Source organism: Dysidea avara, chromosome 10 (assembly GCF_963678975.1).
Source record: "Dysidea avara chromosome 10, odDysAvar1.4, whole genome shotgun sequence".
NCBI classification, from domain to species: domain Eukaryota; kingdom Metazoa; phylum Porifera; class Demospongiae; order Dictyoceratida; family Dysideidae; genus Dysidea; species Dysidea avara.
Genome location: NC_089281.1, coordinates 3,117,333 through 3,142,319, shown reverse-complemented (window position 1 = coordinate 3,142,319; position 24,987 = coordinate 3,117,333). Strand labels below are relative to the sequence as shown.

Genomic DNA, 24,987 nt, shown 5'->3' with positions numbered 1-24,987 from the left:
TCTATTAAACAGTTAAGGTTGCACTGAAGACATTTTTGGGCTTGATCAATACTACCAAGGTGCTATGAAGGTATTGCAAAGTGGGTTTGTGATCAATATATATATATATATTTGTGAGAAAGTGCAAACCTCCATGATCTCTAATATATACAGTACTGCCATAACTGTGTGAGGTGTACAGTAAGGATATACCATTATATTTGGGAAGTTATGCTTCAGCTAAGAAATGGGTCATTGAAGAAGTCCTTCTGCCCCCTCAGTATGACTGACTGCATATACTGAATATTAAACTGGTAACTTTTACTCAGTAGTTTTCCATGCTGATGAAATAATTAAGAACTGTGCTACAAATGTATAGTGTTTAAGGTGTTTAAAGTGAATACTTTGTGTGCAAATTTCCTGAAGAAAGTACAGCATTGTTTTATGTTTACACAACTTGTAGTAGGTAGTGTGCAATAGGCTAGTGCTGTATATATTTTAACTGTTTCAACAAAACAAAAGGAAACAGATGCAACCGGCTTTGTACAATTGTTTTACCCAAGTTGAATAAACATGGTCTCTGCATAAAAGTTGTTAAAAGTATCAAGCATTTGTTTGATTGCATAAGTACAGGCTATGTTAAGTTGGCTATGTTAAGTTGGCTATGTTAAGTTGGCTAATAGTGATGCTGTTGAAATATTTGCTGATTAGTACCCCTGCCAGTATCCTCTGATAGTACCAGCATTCCCTTCAGTATCCACAAGTATGCTGTGTTCCTATTCTGTACACAACACAGTAAACAATATGAAAAGGAAGTCTACATCTTAAAAGCGAGAGAAAGTCAAATAGTTTGTTAGTATACTTCAACAGATTTCTTAGTATTTTGCTACAGTAGCTAGGATTTTAACAGATATTTCCAATCCTTTAGGGTTGCCTACGTTATCTATGCTGAAATGCAAACAAATTTACAGAACAGCTAGTAGCAGTAGTAGCTACATAACATGGAACCCATTCCACATCATGAGAGGAGTACAACTTCTGTTACTGTGGAGTCAAGTAAAGAACTGTACAGGAGCCATCACCAGAATATTCTATCACCTTAGCACGGTACCATCCAGGCAGTTCATCATTTGGCTCCAGCCACATAATATAAATGTAAGCATTAACAGGAGGACGACTTTGGGAATTGGGAACTATCAACTTGAAGAAAAAGCCATGACCACAACTTCTGCCAAGCATATAATAGTAATGAATTAAAAGCTAGGATAAAAATAACAGGTGACAGTCACCATGGCTTATAGGTATGGTAGGTGTGGTCCAAGCTTTACATTTAACTACAGCATGTAACTGTGAATACTGGGATTATATATAAGCTACAATAAAGACTGAAATCTGTACAGCTCTTAGGAGATAACTGTATGGCACTAATCCAAAAGCATTGTTAAGATCAATGAATGTCATCATCAGTGGAGACTTGGAGGAAAATTCTGATTCTTAAATACTTGAAACAGTGAATATATGTTCAAATATACCTGGAAAATTAGAAATAAATCCTTTCTGTATAGTACTGATGTGTCAACAACTACGTTTGATAGCAAATAATGTTCCTGGAAAGCAGTTGAAATCAGTGAAACATTTTGCCAACTACTGAATTCAAAGCTATATATAGGGTGAAAATTCCATCAGTATAGAATCTCACTTATGCACCAGGTGAATAATAAGCAAGAGACCAGCTAGATGGAGATAACTGGCCTAGAGTAGTCATAAAGTGATGGGATGATGGCAAGTATTGCAAATGAGCATAAGTTATCACATCTTAAATCACCTATTGACTTCAAATAAAAACCGAGTTGTTTCTTTCAGCAAAACCTTTAATTTGAAACAATGTTTTAGCAATGTAAAATAATGCCTCAGGGAGATAAAGACAAAAACGATAAACTTTCAATGTAAAATAGCTGTAAAGATCACCAAAGGTCAAATCTGAAAAAGCACTATATCAAAATAAATTTCATGCACATATATATGTTTGAACTCTTAGCACAGCAATGCCTTGTAATTATTCTTACATCATTATTCTTACATTGTTTCCAGTGCCCACTATCAAAATTCATAAAACCCAATATAAATACACTCGTGAAGCATGCCAGCTGTTTCCCACACGTGTAGGTAATTAACCCACGTGGCACATATTAGTTATACCATGAGCACTCGTGTTTTGCCTGATATATACACAAGTTAGTCTACAGTGAATAGAACTTCTTTATAGTATGTACAAGTTGAGCTGAGCCCTAAGAAAACAGCCAAAAAGGAAAAGTGGATTTCTCTCAAGAGAAATACGTTTCACCCAACCATGATTAGTGGTGACAGTAAAGGTGTCAAGAGCAGGCATGCATGCTCTGGCTCAGGAAAAGGTAACAATAGATTGTCACTTTTGCGGCTTCCAAAATTTTTGATTGGTCATAAATAATGTCAATCAGTTTTGAATGAAAATTATGGGATATTTTTAGCAGATCAAGCAGTACCACAAATGAGCCAGATTTCAAGAACTTGTGTATTTCCATCCTTGACTGTTTGAGGGCTCAGCTCATTGCGTAAATAACAGAAATGTACTTGCAACATGTGAAAGTAGTACTTTATGTGCCAGTAGCATAGCCAGGCCTTCAGGGATGGATGGGCACACTTACCCCATGTAACTAACTAGCACAAAATGCAAGTCCATCCTTTGTGGATCCTATATATACATAAATTTGGTTTTAAAACTGTTTCAAAACTGCATAAATGTATCTAACTAACTATATGCTATGCTGCTGTTCCTGCAGCTTAATTCACTAGTCTAACTGATGCTACTGCATGAATGATATAGAAGCTAGAAATTTAAACTAACTTACCGTACAGCGTAATAATTTGATGGGAGAAAAGTTTGACAAATACGATGAAATGCTTGCAATTTGTCAAAATTTTCCCCGTCAAAGCTCATGTGACGACTAGTTAATTAGAATACTTCTGGTGCAGGACATTCATCAATGTTCAAGAGATAGAGAAGTCGTTAAAATTTTCCCCAGCAAATTATTACACTGTATGGTATATTACACTTGTCTTGGTTTCTTTTAACTCATCTGTACTTGTAAACTCTTAGTACTCCAGCAGGACTCTTGAGATAATTGTATGGCTTAATCATAGATTTTAGAGGCGCATAGTGCCGAAGGATTGGAAACAGAAGCGAACATGCCTACTTTTTGCATGCATTCAATGTTTAATAATGGCTGATTGTTGTAGCTCTAGTTCTGGTGATGTTATTTCTGCTGTCAACGAGACTGTCAATGCTAATGTTGATGAATTTAGTATGTTTTGAGTGATAGGCAGGTTTTGTCCTCTTACAGTAGCTTGAAATTATTTCATACCACGTGTTTCCCATTTAGACGCTCCTAGCCTGCTTCTAAAAGCTCTACAACAGGTTATTGTTATTGTTAATTACTGTGTAGAACTCACAGAAAGAGTATAAACACACAGATAATCATACATAAAATTAGTCTGTTGGGAAGAGGTATAAGGATAAAACATCTTTAAATTGGTTTAAATCATCCACAATGCTGTGTCATCCAAGACACAACCAGTGTTTCGTCACCCCTTTTGCTAGAACTGATACATATTTAAATTCTTTCCTACTCTCTGCTATCAATTTGTGGAATTCTCTACCTGATTCATTAGTTGAACTGGACCGTGATAAAGATCGAGATACTCTAATAGAGCAGTCACAGTATTAGAGCAGTGCAAGGATTTTTATGTAGTTTATCAGCTATAAATGGGTAGCTGTTGAGGTGGGCAGGCAGCTATTGTTAGCAGGTTGTGAACTTTTTTTTTTTTTTGGTCTCACCTTACCAAACCAAGACAATGTAGTGCCTCATTTCCATAAATCTGGGTCAGCCCAGCCCCACCTCATATCAACTACTTCCTCCGCCTCTGGTGACTGGATGTTGGAAAAACGATCCAAATCACACATTAGAAGTCTCAAGATAAACGGTTTTAAAGAAATCAAATCCTCATAACTTGCCAAGGATAGCAAGCACGCGTATGAAATTTACACAAAAGATGCATCAATGTATTACCTTTCAGACCACTTCCAGTACTTGTAGCTGTTTGTAGAGTTTCCCGCCAAATAAGATAGAAAATCTGAGCAGTTAGATGAGCGAAATAGTATCACGAGTGCTCACAAAGGGATGGAAGGTGGTAGTGGTGGTAGTGGTGGGGTGGGCAAGAGATAGACTTCAAAATGGAGGCAGACCACGATTGGAGTCCAGACACGAGATTACAGGGCTGTGCTGGCTGATATGTAGCAAAATTAACAGAAAAAACGTCTGGCCAACATTATCAAGCCATCCACCAGTAAACCACTGACTCTTGCCAAGCCAGACCCATCACAAGGCCAGAAACTGCCAGTCGAGATCTCAGAAAAGACATCTGTTAAAACCAGCCTCGAGTAGTTTGAGTAGTAATGATGGTCAAAACTAGTAGTACGATAGTGTAGCTATCCACTGGCTGTGTTAGTTTGATTTTGCCTGATGTGTGATTTGGATTGGTTTTGTAAAATCTGGTCACATATATACTTCTCTTCTCCATTGCCCTGGGCAAAATAGTCATATTACAAAAGTTAATAAACAAGTATAACTTATTTATGAAAGTAACTAGTAACTAAATACTTAGTTACATTTTAAAACGTAACTATAACTGTTCATGGAATAAAAGTAACTAGTAACTAGTTACTTTTATGAAGTAACTACCCCAACTCTGACTGCAAGATACGGCTTGTGTGCCATAGTGACAGCTAGACAACCAACTGACTGGCAAGCATTTCACAGTTGTAGTAATGCACCAACAATCTTTCAAGATAATTCAGCCCAGAAGACACTTCTCATACTGTTCTTCACTTGTAATGCTGTGTAACAGGCTGAACATAGCTGAAATGAAGCATGATGGCCCCTCCATCTAATTGATAGTTGGGGCACATGTTTAGATGAAAACATCAAGTCCAGGCCCGTAGCCAGGGATTTTGAAAGGGGGGTTCTTTTTGACCAAAAGTGGACCTTTAGTAAAGGTCCAAATATTGTGACTGTTCTATTAGAGTGGTTGACTGCTCTATTAGAGTATCTCGATCTTGCATTGCATTTAATCCATTCAATGAATGAGTTACTCGAAGCGCTTAATTTAGTTTCTTATTAGTGGTATCTAGTAAACTGTAGCTAATGGACTTTTGCTCCTGAAAATTTGGACTTGTATACCAAAAATTGTGGACCTTTTTTTCCAAGAGGGCGGTTCTTCAGAACCCCCCGAACCCCCCCTGGCTACGGGCCTGAAGTCTGGCTCCATTCTTTCTTTTGATACAGTATATTATGTTATAAAAAAGTAAATAAACAAGTACAGTAAAATTTAGAAAGTTTAAGTTTTGTTAGGGATCATAGAAAAAAAGTTAGGGAGGTCACATACATAATTACTAGTGGGCATTTAATCCACTTGTATATTTTATGGTGTTGGTTACCTCCCTTGTTTCACTACTTGATTTCTATCAAACCCTAATTTTTCTTGTACTTGTAACAAATCAACACAATTACGTATAATGTAACTTGCACACAGAACTGGCAGCTTTGGCACGAAATAACCATATGGATAACGTAGAAAACCAATGCATAATCCGTTTATGTACAAACTAATATTGCTACTGTATAAATATCGGTAGCGATATCGGTCCTCCTGCTGTTCTGTACCGATACCGATATTGGTAAAAATTACCATATTGGCGGCCGATATTTTAGCCGATCCGATTATCAGTACACCACTAGAAAGGGGTTTATTGGTCAATGCTTGTACAACAGATCAAATACTCTAATACGGCAGTCAGCTACTCTAAAAATATTCACATGCTTTTGTAAATTGCTACACAATTTCTATGCAACAATTGTTGCACAATGAAAATAGTCTATAATAGTTTTATAAAATCTGAAAATTTTCTTGTGTCATCCCCTAAACTCTGATGAATGACATCTGTATGTCTTTGTTCTGCTGTGTATAGCTTTTTGTTGTTGAAGTGCCCTCCCCTTACACCCACCTTTTCCCTTGCTTAACCACCTCTGTTTCAGTAGTTCCAACTTTGGGAAAGTCTCTACTGATGATGATGGAGATGAATACTTCAGCTGCATGAATTACCCTCCTTCTTATGTATGTACAAATTCGCCTCATACTAGTGAGTGATTTAGTATGGATAAAAGCATTGTTTGTGTCTGATATCAAGTTGAAAGCTTGTTGTACGTACGCGTCTGTGAGCTGAGGTGTTGAAAAGATAAATCTCACATGGATTGTGGTGAGGATTGCAAAACCATTGCTAGTTGTTACTAACTCACAGTAGAGGCTTGCGCTCATTTATTTAACAATGCTATATAGTAGTGATGCAGTCTGCATGCATCACTTTTAAATTCAAAATGCTGGGTTGGTTATGCTTTTCGTTACTGAATTCATTATGTGTAATAAACGGGAGTCACTAGACTGTGTCACAATATGGTCATGGCAGCCTAATATTCCAATGAGATGTAATCCAAGAATATGTGTTTATTATTATTTTATTATTATTAACACTTTACAGTGACCAGCACTGAAGGTCTACAGCAACATGTGCTGCAGCCTTAGGATCACCTAACCTAATTTCAAGGACTTAGACTTAATGAGACCTAATGACTTATACAGTAGTTGGAAAGGTGTAACAGAAAAGGGGCCAAAGTAAGGAAAAAAATCCCTCCAACCCCAGAATTCGAACTGCAGGTCACCCAATGTCTAGTTGCCTTCCTCCAGGAGGGATGGATTTTCTTCCTTAATTCTAAAGTATTTATTATTAACACGTGTTGGTAAACTCACCAGCATTGCTCTCAAAGTTTTCTCAATCGAATGTGGTTACATATTAGAGTATAATGTAAGGATGACAACATTATAAGAACTATAGTAACTGACAGCTTCTACCACTAAAGTGCATTAGTCTTCAATTGTGATAATATACCAAGTATAGCATGCATATATATATATATAAATTATCAAGAGGCTCTTTTGTATCTAAGCCACCATTGTGTCCTGGCATACTGTGCATTTCCATTATGGTTACTTGAGCACAGTAGGGATATAACACTTCTTATTGTTTTACTGTGTATCGTGCACTACTCCAACTTGTTTTAGTACTTTCTTTTTGATGCACTATGGTCCCTACTCTAGTTGAAAATTCCAAATATTTTTGGTACTTGTGTATTCTACTGTTACTATCTCAGACTTTTGGACCCTTTCTACAGATCTGGTAAGATAAAGTTTAGTGGTGAAAATAGGATTTTGCTAACCAACATTCTGACCAACCTGAGGAACACTGTCCTCCATCAACTACAGATATAACTTTCATTGTAGCATTACAGGAGTAAGAAACTTAATGATTCTGAGCATCTGGTTAGGAGACTAATCAATTCATGATTAAATTCTATGGATAGTAAAATACACTATACTTCTCTATGATAATTTACATGCACTTGATACGTAAAGCATACATATTACATAACTCAACTGAAAATTTTCATTCATGACTTGCCATGAAATACTATAAGATACCTAACTAGCTATGTAACTACTGTATAATATTATAGATTACATGTTATACATTTCTATTAGATAATTAAAGAAAATGCTGGATTTATAGACATACTAAGTCACATATACTGTACAGACTACTATGGAACCACAAAATATCACCATTTAGATTTACATGATTACGTATTAGTAGCTGTTAAACAAGTGAAGTGGAAATCTTACAATTTTCTCAAATATTTGAATGGAATACAATTTATACAAATTCCAATGAGCTACAGAGATAAAAAGCTCAAGAAAAACAGTATGTTAAACAGGCTGAATCCCAGGAGTATCATTGTTACTAGTTATGCTGGTTGTATTTCACAATATTTTTCTCTACATTTTTCTATAAGTTTAAATTATGGGCTAAGTGAGAATTTTATGACAGCAATCTCGTTCTGCTTGTTGAAGATATTACATCAGACTCAGTTTCCATCTCATATGTCAATGGCATTTTATTACTTTGATGAAATAGTGCCACTAAATTTAACTATCTTTCTGTTTGAATTAGATGACTTTTGTCTACTAGCATGTCTAGCAATAATTGTGGCAAAATTATCAAATACAGTTTATGCAATATTTATATGTTTATCATCTATTGAGGTACAGGATGTAGACATGCAAAAACCACCTTGCAGCAAAAGGTTCAAGACAGAATTATTAACAAATAAAAGAATAGTATGGCAATTAAACTGTGATACCAATATGAGATTGTGTTCTAAAGTGTGCTACAAAGTAAAAAAATTATTTCCTTTGGAATTGAAGCTTGATTCCTCACAACATAAAGTATTACCAGTGAAACTTCCATCCATGTACTATATTAAAAGTAATCTGTACAGCAGAAACATAAGTAGTCGCATCCTAAGAAAATCCCTGATTGAAAATAGAAATTTAATTTCATATAAGATGGATGTGCAAGTAGAAATTCTGTCATTTGAATACTGCACACAAGAAACTGAAATGTCTACTTTAGAATCACAAGGTTTTGGCAAATCATGTCTGTTCAGGTCACAATATCGTAGATCATACCGTGAAATAGTTGCAAATGATATTAATTATCCACTACCTTTTAGCAGTGAAGGGATTTCTACTACTGGATATAGTAATTATCCTGATACTCCACAAAATGAAATATATTATAGCATTGATAGTTCATTTGCTTTGGGTGTATGTGAAAAAACCATGCATAAAACTTTTCTACCATGTAACATGTCTCATCAACTATGCGAACTTGTTCCATGTCTTATCACATGTGAGTATGAATGGAATCTTGATGCAGAAATTGTAAGTGACAAGAGGCATGTTGTGATACATGATACCACTAGTGAATACAGAGCAACCAACAACCAACAAGTCAAAGATGAAATGGGAAGATCTTTACAAGGCAACACGCCTGCAAGTTTTACTGAAAAGGGCTTATTGGGGGCAAGCAGTCTACCATTAGCAAAAACAAATAAAGCAAATAGTCATAAACACTTACCACCAAATATTCAAGCAGAGTCTCAAACTCAGTTAGATATAAGACCTGGAAATGTTGCAGCTGATCTTAATAGTCAACAGCTGACAAGTAATGTGGTTGGAGCCACTGGTTATACTATTGATAGATTACCAGATGTACCACCAACACTACATCAATATTATGGAACTGATTTTGATGCAGAAAAGCCTCTGTCTAAAGAAGAAAAGAGGAAAGATGTACAGGTGGTTCCTAAAGAAAAAGACGTTGATACAATACTCCAATCACATCACAAGGATGAGACAGCATCAAAAAAGTTATCATCTGAGTTACAAGCTACAGCTAAACCATCTACTAAACCTAGAACATCAGCAAATGTTGACAGACCACCAAGATTCCCTCGTAAAGCATGTGTAGTGTACAAGAATGAACAATACAGTTTAGATCCTAAATTATTGCCACTTCCAAGAGCAACAAAGTATTTAGTGAAAGTGAGAACAGAAATTAGTCCTGGACGTTTCATGGCAAAATTAGAACTCCACTGTGCCAGGTAATGATGAACATACAGTACAGTAGTATTGTTTAGGAATCACAAAAGTTTGAACACAAAACAATGTGACCATTAACCAGCCTCACAATACCTTCATGGCACCTGGCACTATTGATGAGGTATAACCAAGCCCAAAAGTGCCTTCAGTACAAAATTAAAAAAAAAAAATTCTGTAGAATTATCTACCGACTGATCGACTGACTGGTGCCTTCAGAGAAGCGTAATTCAATAATGGCTAATGCTATGGCTTGATTTTTTCAATGTCTCAGCCTGACAGGTGCCTTTTGGCATGTATCATGGGCTTACTTTTGTCCTTCTTTGTGTCCCATTTGTCTTTGCTGACAGCTTAAGGTGTCAATTTTGACAGCTTAAGGTGTCAAATTGCAGTAGTGCATGATGACTTCCCTACTTTTGTAACAGGAATCATCTGAGTTTTCCAAAGTGATTCTTGTATTGCTCTTCATTTGTATGTTGTGTAACAGACTGAAAATAAGCATATTACATCTGTAAATGGCCACTTCACTATTTCAGTGATTGATAGTTGGAGCATGCATTTAGACAAAAATAAGTTTAACACAATTCTTTCTTTTGATGTGGTATGTGTGGGTTATCTAATCATAATAATGCTACAAAAAAATTAAACAACAAGTACAAAGAAAAAAATTAGGAATTTAAGTTCCATTAGGTGATAGTTGTAACATGGGCATGAGGGCTTTGCCTGATATGTATGCCAACAACTCTAGGGCCACAGGCCCGAGGACTGAGGGCATATATAGCCCCATGTTACAACTATATGTAGCACTTCCGATCCGTATCAGGCTAATATACATAATAGCCTGAAGTGCTGATGATCAATCACCCAAGACAATACGAATGCAGTTACTGGATGTGTAACACAGGCATGAGGGCTTCGCCTGAAATGTATGCCCAACTGCCCGAGGGCTGCAAGCCCAAGGGCGGGGGGCATACATTTCAGACAAAAGCCCAAATGCCCTGTGTTACAGCTGATATGTAACACTTCTCAGGCTAATAGTCTGCACAGGGCAATTAATCATCCAAGCCAATACAAGTGAAACCACTGGATATACTATATGTGCATGCCTAAAAATTTTGATTATGGGTTAGCAGCTGGTTACGTTCGGTTACAATGAACAGACAAATCCTATGTAAATTTTGGTTATGTGAGTTTAATGTTTTAACCAATGCTATTGAATCATAGTTTACTAAAGGCCTAGATAGGTAAGCTTGCTTGTAGAGTGGTTACTTCGTGCAGTGTGGTAACTTTGTAATGGGTGTGTGGTCTGTATTTGGAAACATGTGGAAATGATTGGTGAATAAGCTATAGCACTATTCTCACCTTAGCCCAACATTTTTCAACTCGTAGGATAGCGAGGATAACAAAATGCCTCCCCCCTTCTGAGTGGTTTTCATGGCGATATCCAAGTCGTGCATACTAATCACATGAGTATTAATCAATCCCCACAACCGATTTTGACCTTAATGTCTATAATAATTGTTGCTTAGATGTAGCCCAGGCGGCTCCTTTGATCTGAGGTGTGAAAGTGATGTATATATAATTATGAGCATGGAATAGAAAGGGTCCTTAGGGTGACTTCAAAAAAAATTCCAATTATTCAGTAATAATACTATGATGGGTGTTCTATCTAAGTTTTGATATTCATGTCATTTGTAAATGCTATGAACAGCACTATTAGATATAAAATTTACACGGTGTACATTAATTAGAATGATGCAATCATTTAAAATATGTAATTATGCAACTTTCAAAAATACATTGATGTTTTAGCAATACACTGCAAAAAAATTGTATACAATGGATAGAGCATGAGTAATGTCATATTTCATAATAGTGAAAATTTTACGATATTCAGTGTAAATTTCCACTTTTCATCCTAAAGTCCCTTTTTATTTCCATGACTCATATATAGTTGTAACACATCCATGAGGATTTGTAAACAAGACACCCAAGGGTGGAGTTGTTTACAAATCAGATACAAGCCAAATGGGTGCGTTATATAGTATCAAAGGCACCCATTTGTAACCAAGAAGGCAAGGCTAATATTGGCTACCGCTGAGCGCTGTGTACAAGGAACAATAATTACTGTCTTGATGGTTAGTTACTTTATTGTTAGCTAGTTTATTCATTGGTTGCATGTTTCCCATGCATGAGCGTGAGGTGTATATCAATCCCAATCACTCCAGCCATTGTACTGCTTCACATCATTTAGATGGGTGTAGCTGAAGTGTCTGATATTCATTGCAGCCCTATAATAGTCTTGGTTAGCTTAATTTATTGACAAATGAGGTGGTATACAGATAACAACTCAGCCGGCAGTTGTACTGCTTCCCATTCATTCAGACGAGTGAGTTCGAATTCTGTGTGTTCCAGAATGATTCATCTAAACTGGTTTTGTAGCACTAGCGGCAGCCTTTCAGTTTGATCTGCCCACACACCATACTACAAAATATATGTACATGTACATGCATGCCTAACAGATTCGATTATGGGTCAGCAGTTGGAATGTTTGGTTACAATGAACGGACAGATCCTAGAGATATCACAGAGAATTTCAGTTACGCAAGTTTAATGTTTTAATCAGTACTATTGAATCATTTATGGAATAATTACTGAGTACACTAAAAGCCTAGACGGGTAAGCTTACTTGTAGAGTAGTTAACTTGTAATTTTATGTTAATACTAATGGGTGTGGTGAAAACGTGAGGAAACACTTGGTGAATAAGCTAGTTCTCACCTCATCCCAATGTTTTTCAACTCGTAGAGTAACAAGGATAACAAAATGCTTTCCATTAGTTTTTATGGCAAAATCCAAGTCGTGCATACTGTATTAATCATTCCTCACAATCAATTTTGGCCTTAATGTGTATATAATCACTGCCCAGTCATAGCTTGGGCTACATTCAGATGCACCAGGCAAAGTTACCAACTGGGCTACATTGCAAATGTAGCCCAGGTGGCTCCTTGAAGTGATACATAAAGTAGTGAAACAAGGTAGGTCTCCTACTAGCACCCGAAGTTCTATCCCACTGAAGCCCTACATCAATGTAAATGGAATGGAGTTAAACCCCAGTAAGTCAGAATCTTAAAAGACAACATGATATAACACATTTAGTTCAGATACGTAATGAATCCATGATATAAAACTACAAGCACAGAAAAATACAAAAAAGCCATACATCTTAAAATTGAGACCCTATATACACAACTTACATGTTTATCTAGTCTCATTATCACATTTTTTATAAAGTCAAATGGAATAGAAGGCATGTTATAACACATATGCTATCACTGTTATCAACACCTTGATTCAGCAAGTTTATGAACTCAAGTGTTTAGGTTGATAACGATATCCTATCCTACTCGTGGGGTTTAGCTACGTATAACTTTAATCCCTATTTCAGTCACAGGCATAGAGATTAACCTGTCCACTAGTACATTTTCAGGTGTAGGCTACTTCACTACTTTTTGTTTCTATGATCCCAAATTGAACTTTAAATTCCTAATTTTCCTTGTACTTGTACAATAGTGATATGATATCATTTTTATAATTGTTCTATCATCAAGAATCTAGGAGTATTATGGTAGTCAAATCCTGGGTTAACATCAGCAGATAGATATCATAAACATCTGTTCACTCATTTAGTTAAAAGTACAATTAAAGCAATACATCTAATAAAACTACTAGTATAACAAAACTGAATATTCATTTTTATAGTCCCTTTTGATGCACGTTTGTTAACTGCACTCACCCTACCTACAAGATATCTAGCTATTAACACCTCGGCATTGTCTCTGCCTCCATTATCCTACTCGTGATCAGGTTGGTTTACATTTAATATTTCCTCCCTTTAAAATTATAGTGAAGATGAAAAGTTACCCAACCTGGATGTGACTGCAGCTACCAGTAATGAACAAGTTGTTCCAGTTAGGGAAAGGAAACATTTTCGTTCTAACATTGATAAGACAGGATATGTCATATTTAGTGTAAGTTATTGCTTGCAAGAAAGTCATTTGTGCACTTCAGAAAAACTGTGTATGGTTGCAGAGAAAAATATTTGTTTGCATATCTCATGTACCACTTACTTTAGGAGAGCGACGCCCACTCGCTTTTGCTATTGCTACCAAGAGGTATAGTGCATAACTTGGCAGCCAGATATTTTGGTTGCAAATCAGCAGCTGATACGGTCTATTTCCAGTTGGTTGATTAGGGAAACAAAGCATTAAAAGTCATGTGCTTGAAAGTAGCCAATGAGATCAGTAGCCAACCAGCACTGCCTGCCTGGTGTGAAATTTCATTGGTTATTTCTATTCACGTGATATTTTTGCATTTGGCATATGTGAACAACCAACTTGAAACAGACTGTAGATAAGCAAGGAGATAAATTCAATAACTACATCACGTGATCCAAGTAGTTTCAGTGCTTCTATTTAACGCACAACATCACATGATCCAAATTTTAGGCACTGAAGAGAGGAACACGAAGAAGGGGATCCAGTCTATTTTTTTCACATCCTGAATTATGAGTAACAGCACGGATTTCTTTTGTTGGTGGGGTAGTGAAGTGACCTAAAATGATAGACAAAAATTAAATTCTTTGGTGTAAGGTGTTAAGTCGGATGGAGGTGAAATATTGCAATTGGTGGCTGAATTAAGTCATGTGACTATCTCAAGAGTCAGGCTGGAGTATAAGAGTTGTGTACAAGGACAGATGTGTTAAAAGAACAAGACAGTTTTTAAATCAAATGTGTGTAGGAATGGACTCACATTTTGTGCTACCGTAATTTGCTTTTTTTTTGTTGTAAATAATTTTCATATGCAAAAGCTTGTACGAAAATTTCTTGCATAAAAATTTTTATAAAACATCGAACTACTCTAATAGAACAGTCATTCACGTAAATCATACGAAAATATTTTTACAATGAAAATTTTTATCACGAAAATTTTTTGCACGAAAATAAAGCAAATTACGGTAGTTAGTTGCATGGAGTGAAATGTGTGGATGAGTGTGCCCACCCAACCCTGAAGGCCTGGCTATGCCACTGTATAAAGCTGAAAGCCATCTATCCATTGAACCATCATGCTGTTTACCCAGTGCCAATACATATTGACACAGTTCGTGCTCAAAATATACCCCTCATCATCTAGCTGCTTTAATAAGGTTATTATTGTGAGTACATGCACGCTTCCACTCATCCTCTACAGTATGTTGAAGGCCATGGTGTAGAGAAAACTTGACCTACATTCCATTGAAAATGTGGTAGAGCTCTTGACTTGCATGCAGAAGGTCGTGGGTTTGAATCCAGTTGTAGTATATTTATCTCCTAACCATACCTTTTGTGTTCACCTTTTAAAGCTGAATATTTAGTTCATAGTTACTCAGCATCCAAATTACATGGACTTGAGCAAAGTTGGATACACATCATCTGGGACCTCAAACATGGTTGTTGTAAATTGGTACTTCCGTTCATTATTTACAGTGCATTGAAGACACTGGTGTAGGAAACACACTGAAAAATTCAGCTACATCCACAGACAAACAAGTTTAGTGGTAGTGCACAATCCTGTTAACCCTAAGGTATACACCAACTGAAACCCAATCCCTGCATAGGTCAAAACGTTTTTTTCAATCACTGAACCTTTTAGGTGCACCTTTTTGTATGCCCATTTTACTACACACGCTCACACCTCACAGTTTTAAAATTACATCACAGGTACTCTTAGGCAACTGTTTAGCACATTTGTGAGCAGGGTATGCAAAAGCAGGCAAATTTCATCTGTGTTCATTATTTTGTGTGTTCGTTGTATTAGAGTGTAGGTGAAATTTTTCTGCAACCTTATTTGTGCTTTATGTTTAAGAATATCTGCATGTATGGAATAATGCATACAGGTATACACTGACATAAAATCACCATGAGGCATAGCTTACTACTGAAGTAAATAATTATAAGATGTGCAACTTAGTAGGTACTATAGTGTAATCTGGACAAAGCACATGTATTACTACAGATATTTTGCATCTGTGAGCAGTTTGTGTGAATTCGCTTTACCTTTCACTTTAAACTATTTCAATAACCAGGCACGCTTATCATACAGTGTGGTAGTACTGTATAGTAGGATCATGGAGCTTTCTTGCCAATAATATCACCCAAAATCCACCTCACTTTTCCTTCATAATAGCTTGGCAATACTGATTAGGATATAGAGTGGAACCTCAGTTATCCGGACCCCACTTATCCGGATTCTCGGTTAACCGAACCACGGATATGACTGCTCTATTAGAGTAGTGACTGTTCTATTAGGGTAGTTGAAATACTGATATTTTCAAAAATTTTCTGTATGCTATTTTAAACACAGTTTCAGAGATACAGACTTTTCAGACTTATGGGCCACCTCTGGTCCCAAGTGGTTCGGATAACTGAGGTTCCACTGTAGGCATAACCAAACCCATAAATGTCTTCAAAGCAATCCCAAACCCTTCTAACAAGTTCTATACTCTCAACTACTCTAATAAAACACTTAACTGCTATATATATATAATAGAGTAATCATTTTGGCTCTTGATTTGAAAAGGTGCTGCTCTGGTAACTGAAGTTCTTCTAAAGTGATACACTTGCAATTGTGCATATAAGCCTCACACAGGCCTGGTTAATTCAAACTGTTCAACATTGCACTTACCTTTTTGCCAACCGTAGCTGCTATATAAAGTGCAAGCATCATGGACTTACCTTTGTCCTCCTTTGTGTCCCATTTCTTTCTCCACTACTGCATAGTTGTGGTAATACGCAATGGCTTCAGTACAACTGACTACCATAAAAAATCGTTTGTAGTGACTGAATTGATTGTAGAGATGCTCTTTGTTTGTAGCACTGTATGGCAAGTAGAATGTGCCTGAAAACAAAGCAGAATGGGCATTTTACTTTTTAGTCAAGGTGTAATGGTTGAAAACGAAGCAGAATGGCCACATTGCTTTCCAGTGTTATTGATCATTCAGTTGCTCAATTAAGTTCCGGCAGGTGACGTTCTTTCCTTTGATGTACTATGCATTGGTTCACCAATCACAAAATTAACATGTTAAAAAAGTGAACAAACAAGTGTGGGGAATAATTAGAAATTTTATATTCTAACAGGGAAAAAGCAATGAAACAAGGGAGATCATCTGCAGCTGCAGTTATATTTACTAGTGGATATTTAATCCCTACTTCAGTCATGGTTGTATATGAGTGAAGTGGGAATTAAATGCCCACTAGTATAGCTGCAGGTGTACCTTTGTCTCATTACATATGATCCCCACTCAAATAAAATTTCTAACTTTTCCTTGCACTTGTCTAAGTAAAGACAGGGGTGGATCTAGTAAGGGGGGGCTAAGCTGGACAGGGATGTAGGTAACTAGCCAGACATTAGAAGATACCAAGCCTTTTCACAAGGCCCAAGTGGTAAGATTCATGTAGCATCCGTCAAATTAGCTACTTGGAATAATGACTAGCATGCGAATCATGCCAGCCTAGGGGGGGTCTGGGGGCATGCCCCCCCCAGGAAAGTTTTGAAAATTAGGCCCTCTAAAGGTGAATCTGAGAGTGAGCAATTTTTCAGTGGAAAAATGGAATTTCAGGTTATCAAAACACCTTTACTTTTCCATTAAATCAAGACTGATTGCAATATGCATTGAGTAGCTACCGAGGGAGGTTTCCAGGGGTTTCAAGAAACCCCTTTGGATTTTACATAGTACTTCAAACATTAAGCTTCAGGTTTTCAGAATCTGAAATCTGTCATGGAACAGGATACATTTCTTTTATCTTAGTTAAATAATAGTTTCTAACATGATAGCAACACTTATAGCATTGTTCTGAATTATGATTTTAGTGAAAAGATCAAGATACTCTAATAGAGCAGTCAAGTAATATAAACTACTCTAATATAACAATCACTTAGCTGTAGTGGAAACCCCTTTTCAAAATTCCTGTGTACGCCCCAGTGCATGCATGATAATCTTTTCATTTGTAGCTACCAACAAGCATTTAGATATAGCTAGCTATATATCATAGCTCCTCTTCAACAGCCTCAAACAGCCTCAACTGTCTATCTTACTGATAAAAATAATGTTGTTGGATCCCACTGAAAGGTTGGAGTAGATTATTTCACACATCATGAAGTTGGAAGAATTGTGGAAAATGCTTACCCCAGCCTCAACATCAACAGATTCAAGGCAGACTCTCTTTATGGAACACTAGACTATCATCTTCTAAAGGCCATCTGGGATTCATCAACAATGGGTGACTATGACTACAAACTAGACAAGTTTGACTGTGATGATTTTGCAGTCTGCATGAAGGATGCTGTTTCTAAATACCTCCATGATCCAACAAAGCCAGACAATAGGGGAAGCCTTTGTGGGATAATGTGTGGAAGAAACATGTATAGCAAACAGAGGCAGAAACATGTAGCTAACTAAGTAGTAGTGGTGTTGAACTTCACAATTTAAAATTTAGTACATATGCATGCTCCTTAGCCTAGTGTTAGTAAACTGTACAAAAAAGCAGAATGCAGTGAAGGGTACTAGTAGCTGTTAGCTAGTCCACTGGAAATCCTTAGCAAAGTGCAACTATATTTGCATTTATGGGGTTTCTGAATTTGCTGTTGTGATAGTCAACTTATTTCTAGATCTGCCAGGTTATGAAGACTGATCTATAGCTAGCTACAAATACCAGTACCATGGGGTCATATAAGAAGGTAACTGGTACAGATTTTACATTCATAGACAAAAATGCTATAGCTGCCTTATAAACTTGTAAAATACCAAAAGACTACAGTTTGTTAAATGGCTGAGTTGGTGACTACACATTATGATAACTCTTACCAATTAAACCAACTATGATAGCCAGATAGGGTCCGCAATGTGAAATTTCGACCTCCGAGAAACAACTACCAAACCACCCACAAATGCTAGGCTAGGTACTACTTAGAAAATGTCAGATTGGAACTATTTTTCATTGGGAGTGTCTATTTTACGGACCGGACCGGACCGTTGGACCGGAAGTTCCCGTTTAGCAAGCCAAGTGTTTAATACGTTCAAGTCTATTTTACGGACCAGATCTAGACTAGAAATAGTCTGTGTGCCAGCCCACGAGCATTTTGCCAGCTCTGTCGTGCCCGGATGCCAGTGATTGTAGCTTCGCATTGGTCTGGTCACTCTCGTGCTGGGTGTACGTATCATTATTAGCACTTTACAGTGACCAGCACTGAAGGTCTGACAGCAACATATGCTGCAGCCTTAGGATTACCTAACCTACAAGGACTTAGACCTAGTATCTAGCTAGCTATAGTCCTGCAAAAGCCATTTTAACTACAGTAACTGTAGCTCAGTAAATAGCAACCTCGATAGCAACTGTTCACGGGTGAAGCTTGCTCGTTCATATCAGAGACGACGGTTATCTTAGCAATCTTGCTAGCTAATGCCCTTAGCTACCTGGCAGCAGCAAACGTTTTGCTGATTATGATTATGCTTATATACTGGGTCGAGACAGCACAGCTGATAATTGACCCAGGTAATTACAAACAAAAGAAAACATTTAACACATACATGCATACATAAAATTATTTATTGTGTGATGACAAGGTGGGTGGTAAAAATTTCTGTGGATTGCTCTTCAATAAAGTTGTTAGGTAAAGTGTTCCATTCTCTTAAAGTAGAGATTTCCAACTAAATTAAATAATTAACATTCCATACATTCATTGGTATGATAAATATTGTGCATTTTTTCAGGGTCATTTTAGTGCAAACCCCACCCCAATCAGTGGTTCCTATCAAAAGATATAAGGAAAAGAAGTTGACAGTGTGATGATTTTTGTGTACAGCATTTCAATGCTTTTTATGTATATTGCATGGCACCAAACACAATATACAAAGTGTCATAAATCTAGATAGGAAACTAATAACGACATGAAATTTTCACCACATATCTATTTTATGAAGAACAGCATATGAACTAAGTAAAACCTCTCAAAAGTGACCACTTCTTTGTAGACTGACCACTCAGAATATTAGATGAATAAAGCAAGTGATTCACAAATAAAACTGTGTGTATTGTGTAATTCTAAGTATACACAGGTACCCAATGCATTTTCTGGAACAGCTAACTAGAAAAATCAGTAATATTTTATAAATGGCAAGTACTGGCATCACAAGTCACAATTAACACGTACTTCGGAAACATGCATGACAATCAGATAACACAATGTAAGAGCAACATTATTTTTAAAATAGATTTGTTTGGACACTGCTCAGCTTTATTTGTCATATTGTAAGCACTAAGGATGATAATTATTATATAACATAATGACATCACTATACTACAAAGAGAAATTATAAATAGTTTCTGATCAAAAGTACAACCACTAAAGCTGCTATAAAATGGATCAAAACAGCAGTAAATACACCAGAATATAACAACAGGTACGTGTGAAGCCATGTAAGGTTGGTATCACATGCCAGTCTCCACTTTTGAAAAGATTATGCTCAACCTTGAACCTTATTTTGCAATTCCGCGCAAGACAACAAACTGCTCACCTTCAAACTATACTTGCATCGATGCAGGGGGATGCCTTGAAGTCCAGGGTGATTGTAATGCTGAATTCTGAGCAGTGTTAGATGGCGATTTACCTTTAAAAGGGTCATATTTCCATAGTAATCCAACATCAATCGTCCTCCAATCAAAAAACACATGGCAAAATCGAAATCAGCATATACAGTTTGCCCAGAACCACTTTCTTCGTCCTCATCAACAGCAGATTCACGCGGAAACACTCGGAAACTTCGGCTATCACAGGTGCCACATTCTTCCAATTAGAATTACGTACGCAATTATTTGTATGGGCTTCCTATGGGGATTTTTATTTCTCAAACTTTGATTTGCTGTATTTCAATAAATACCGCATGGATTTTAATCCAGTAAAGTGCAATACAAAGTACGAAGCATTGGCTACCATTTACTGGAACGGCAGCTTGTGAAACGTTTATTGAAGGTGTATAATTTAAGTAGCAAAAATATGTGTGAAAAATTAGTAGGTTGGAAATCGCTACTTAAAGTATTCGGAAAGAAACTTTTCTGATATGATACAGTGGAACTGACTGGGATGATAAATCGATGTTGATGAAGCTGTCTAGTTGGATACTGAGTTGGTAAGAAATAAGATGGTAGCTGTATGGCCGGAAGGAGTAAGCTGATGAACAATTTTGTGAAATTGGCTTAACCTCATTATTAATGTGTCTTCTCTCTTGTAGCGTTGTAGGGTTGGCCATTCAAGGAAGTTCAACCCGCATATCTGTCACACTACAACTGTACCAACTAAAATCAGAAAGGACCCATCTTGCAGCACGTCATTGGATTTTTCTATGTCATTATATTAAGTATTCAGTCATGATAAGGGTCCCAGACACAAGCTGCATACTCTATAACAATGGTCTTATAATGGTAATGTAGGCATTTTGCTTGACATTACTACTACATTTACTTAAGTTGCGCCGAAGAAAATATAAGGATCTGTTTGCTTTAATGCACATAGCTTGAATATGATGAGACCATTACATGCTTTCATGAAAAATAAGTCCCAGGTATCGATGTTGTTCTGTTACTTGAAGAGTTTCATCATTTAAATTATAGTCATAATTAATGGGAGATGTTGATCTTGTACACCTTAATACTACACATTGTCAATGTTCAATTGCATCTGCCACTTTTTAGTCCAGTTAAGAATGGTACTGAGGTCTTTTTGAAGGCACAGTGAATCTTCTAAGGAATCAATTATCCTATACATAACGCAATCATCAGCACATAGCCGAACAGTTGAGGAAATATTTTCATCAATGTCATTCATGTACAACAAAACCATGAGAGGTCCCAATACAGTTCCTTGTGGAACTCCAGGCTTTACGGGTAGTTTACTAGACACATGATTTTCTAGAGTTACTTGCTGGTTTCTTTTAGTCAGCCATTGCTCTATCCATTTAACAAGGTTACCAGTAATTCCATATAGTGCTTTAGTTTGTTTAATAGCCGCACTTTATCAAAGGCTTTGCAAAAATCTAAAAAGATCAGATCTACTTGTTTCTTTTCGTCCATAGCTTTAAGAATGTCATCGGTTAGTAGCAGTAGTTGACTTTGACAGGAATGAGAAGGCCTGAAACCGTGTTGATACTTATATTAATGATGTTATATGTATGTACACTGTGGTATTGTGCATGAATCAGACTTAGGTAATATTTAACAAGTCAAACATTTAAAAGACTTGCACACATGTCCTTTCCATCTGGTGTTACACACACATTGTGAACCATCTTGAGCTCTGCCAGAAAGTTCTTTTGTTTCATTTTGATATACCAGTATGCAATGCCGCATGGTCAGATTTCCAGTCCTCTGTGTAGAATTATACAAATCAATGTCACATGAAAATGTTACTGGCAGTATAGGTTACTGTGTAATATTACAGCAGTGTTTTATAGGCTAGCATGCTATAGCTACGTAAGGCCATAGCTATAATTTTTGACTGACCAATTTTCCTTGATCTGTATCAGAAGAAAAAGGGTTAATCAATGCTGGATCAGTCTGCCGTTGGTTACACACTGCAACAATGTTTTGGCTCCGGCATGCAGCAATAACTAACTGTCCTTCTGAAAAATTTCTTGCTCAGACTGCTCATGCAGCAGCTCAGTGACACACAACTAGCAACAAATAACTACAGTGGGAGTTTACTTTCGTGGATTACACTCTTATAGGCTTAAAAAATATGCCTCCCCAGAGAAGTCACATGCACATGGCCTTGCACACTTACTTAATTAATCTTAATTATTAGTTTAATAGAATGTACAGTATGCATGTGATTGTACCTTTTGGGGATCGTATTCACTCCCTGGGAAAACCAGCTGAGCTGACTTTCCAGTAGCTATCTAATCTTAAATCTACATGGCTAATCTGCAATCTTTGTCCCCGAATCACCTGCACTCGCCTGCACTAAAGCTTTAAATTAACCAGTCTTACGACTTCGTGTGCGGCTAAATCTTCACTCTTGTCTACTTCGAAACAATGACACACTACATTATGCTGAGATAGCTATTGGACTCCACTAGCTCTGATGAGGCCCTAAAACCCACGAAAATATCAGCTCTCACAAGCTTTCAGCCTTTAGAGCTTTGCACACGGAATTCAAAAAACATGCACGCACGATCATGGAAATATCGATCCACGTGCACGCATGCCTTAATTATACTTCTTCAAGTCTGGTCCGTAAAATAGACCTGCTAAACACCTAGCTTGCTAAGCAGAAACTTCCGGTCCGACGGTCCGGTCCGGTCCGTAAAATAGACACCCCCTTTTCATTAACGTCTTGTTGTGCAAATCTGCAAATGCGACTGGATCTACGAAAACCGTTCTTATCGCCCAAGACAGGAAGTTTGATTTTTTCATACAAACACAAAGCTTAATGAATGCACTATCAAGTTTCACTGCCACAGTCGACCAGAGTAAAGTGGTCTGCTTTTGCTGGCTGCTTTTCTAGAGCACAGTGGCGAGCCGTACGAGTGGTCTGGGGTCTTGATGGAGCCCTGGCCGACCAGGAGATGGCTGTGTGTAGCTGTACAGCTCTGTGGTGTTGGACAATGACCTGTGCTGTAAATTTCCTTTCATTTTAGCCAGTTCTGAGCCCTGAATGGCCTATAACTTGGCCTAATTCATCCTAGCACGTCTCTTTTCAATTTTTGAACACCATCTTACCCGCCTTCCGGGGCCCCCGCCTCCCACCCCTTCTGGAGCTCGCCTTCCAGGGCCCCCGCCTCCCACCCCTTCTGGAGCTCGCCTTCCAGGGCCCCCGCCTCCCACCCCTTCTGGAGCTCGCCTGATACAGACAACCTCGGTTTAAAAACTATCTAAAATGGCGGGAAACTTAGCTGTTGGCTACTTCTTCAGTTGATGATCAGGAAGGTAAGAAATTGTTGTGAAACGTGTGCAAATTTGGTATGCGTAGCTACCACCATTGGCCAGCTACAACACACAGAATATTTAAAACCGACGTTTCTCGATTGTAATTGTAATTGTAATTGTAATATTTAAACAGGGATTCCACTCAGTGAAAAACACTGATTTTCAGTGGAGCCCTGCGAAACAAGCATACATACATACATACACAAATACATATATACATACATACATACATACATACATACATACATAAACATACAACACAAAAGGGTATACAAAGAACAGTACACAAAACTACACAGATACAATCAACTAAATTTATCATGATATAACCGTACAAATTTAGATAAGTTGGTTGCTTCAGTAACAGTTGATGGTAAACTGTTCCATATCATAGCTCCCCTGTAATAAAAACTTCTTTTCCCATAATTGTTGTTTACTCTAGGAACAAAGAGTCTATTAATGTTTCGACCAATATACTTTTAAATGGGCGATAAGACCGGTTTTCCCAGAGACAGTCACAAATATGTTTACAAATTATGAGATTTTTTGCTATATCTTCAAGGAAATGTCTTTTCAAGCTACAATACGCACTCTCAACTTTTTTTACTAACTGGACTCTAAACTAAAACCATCAGTGGCTGCATTGTCTGGAGCAATTTCCAGCCGCAGCATCACAAAAACGAAATTTCAGAGTCGAAAAAAGTTTCGATGCCACTGGAGCACACAGCAGCGATGCTAAAGTTACCCTCCCAGGTAAAACTAGTCTGGCATGTGTTCAACTACTACCACACTAAATATCATCAAATTCCAAAATTGTTTGCCATCTGGCTGAGCTCGACGGCTGTCAAAAGTTCGTGAAAAATGCCGATTTTATCCACTTACAGGAACTTATGCTAGCCAGATGTGCTAGCTAGTTTACTTCTCAAAAGCTTGCTAGACCAATAACCAGTAGCTTTCATTTATAGGATTGATCTGGCAGCTCTTCTAGCGACCTCAAAATCCACCAAATGCCGATATCGATGGATTTTGCCGATATCGACCAATTAAAACCGTGTTAAAGAAATCTTGCACACCAAACATGATGTTTTTCCTCTCTAAAGTCATGCTGCATCCTTGTTTAATTATGTTCATCCATAGGGCGGCACTGGCGGCTCTCTCATCGAGCCCAAAATCCATCAAAAAATGCCTATCTCACCATTTGTCACCAGTTTTACAAGTCAAACATGTTGGCTTGTCTCTCTACATCCTTGCTGAATCCTTCAATCGCCTTCGTCTGTGTAGGCAGCTTTTTTCAGTCTTTTGGAAATATCAGAGCATGCCAATTGGGTGCAACCATCAATACCA

At 37.3% G+C, this 24,987-nt stretch overlaps 1 protein-coding gene across 3 annotated transcripts in view; it reads left to right on the top strand.

Moving 5' to 3' along the window:
• LOC136268153 (uncharacterized) overlaps positions 1-24,987 on the top strand; it is a 62,556-nt gene that overhangs the window by 18,586 nt on the left and 18,983 nt on the right. For all 3 annotated transcript variants that reach the window (XM_066063406.1, XM_066063404.1, XM_066063405.1), the window contains exons 2-3: positions 7,669-9,632; positions 13,533-13,656. In XM_066063406.1, coding sequence (XP_065919478.1) covers positions 7,669-9,632; positions 13,533-13,656 — 2,088 coding nt within the window. The remainder of the gene's footprint in view (positions 1-7,668; positions 9,633-13,532; positions 13,657-24,987) is intronic.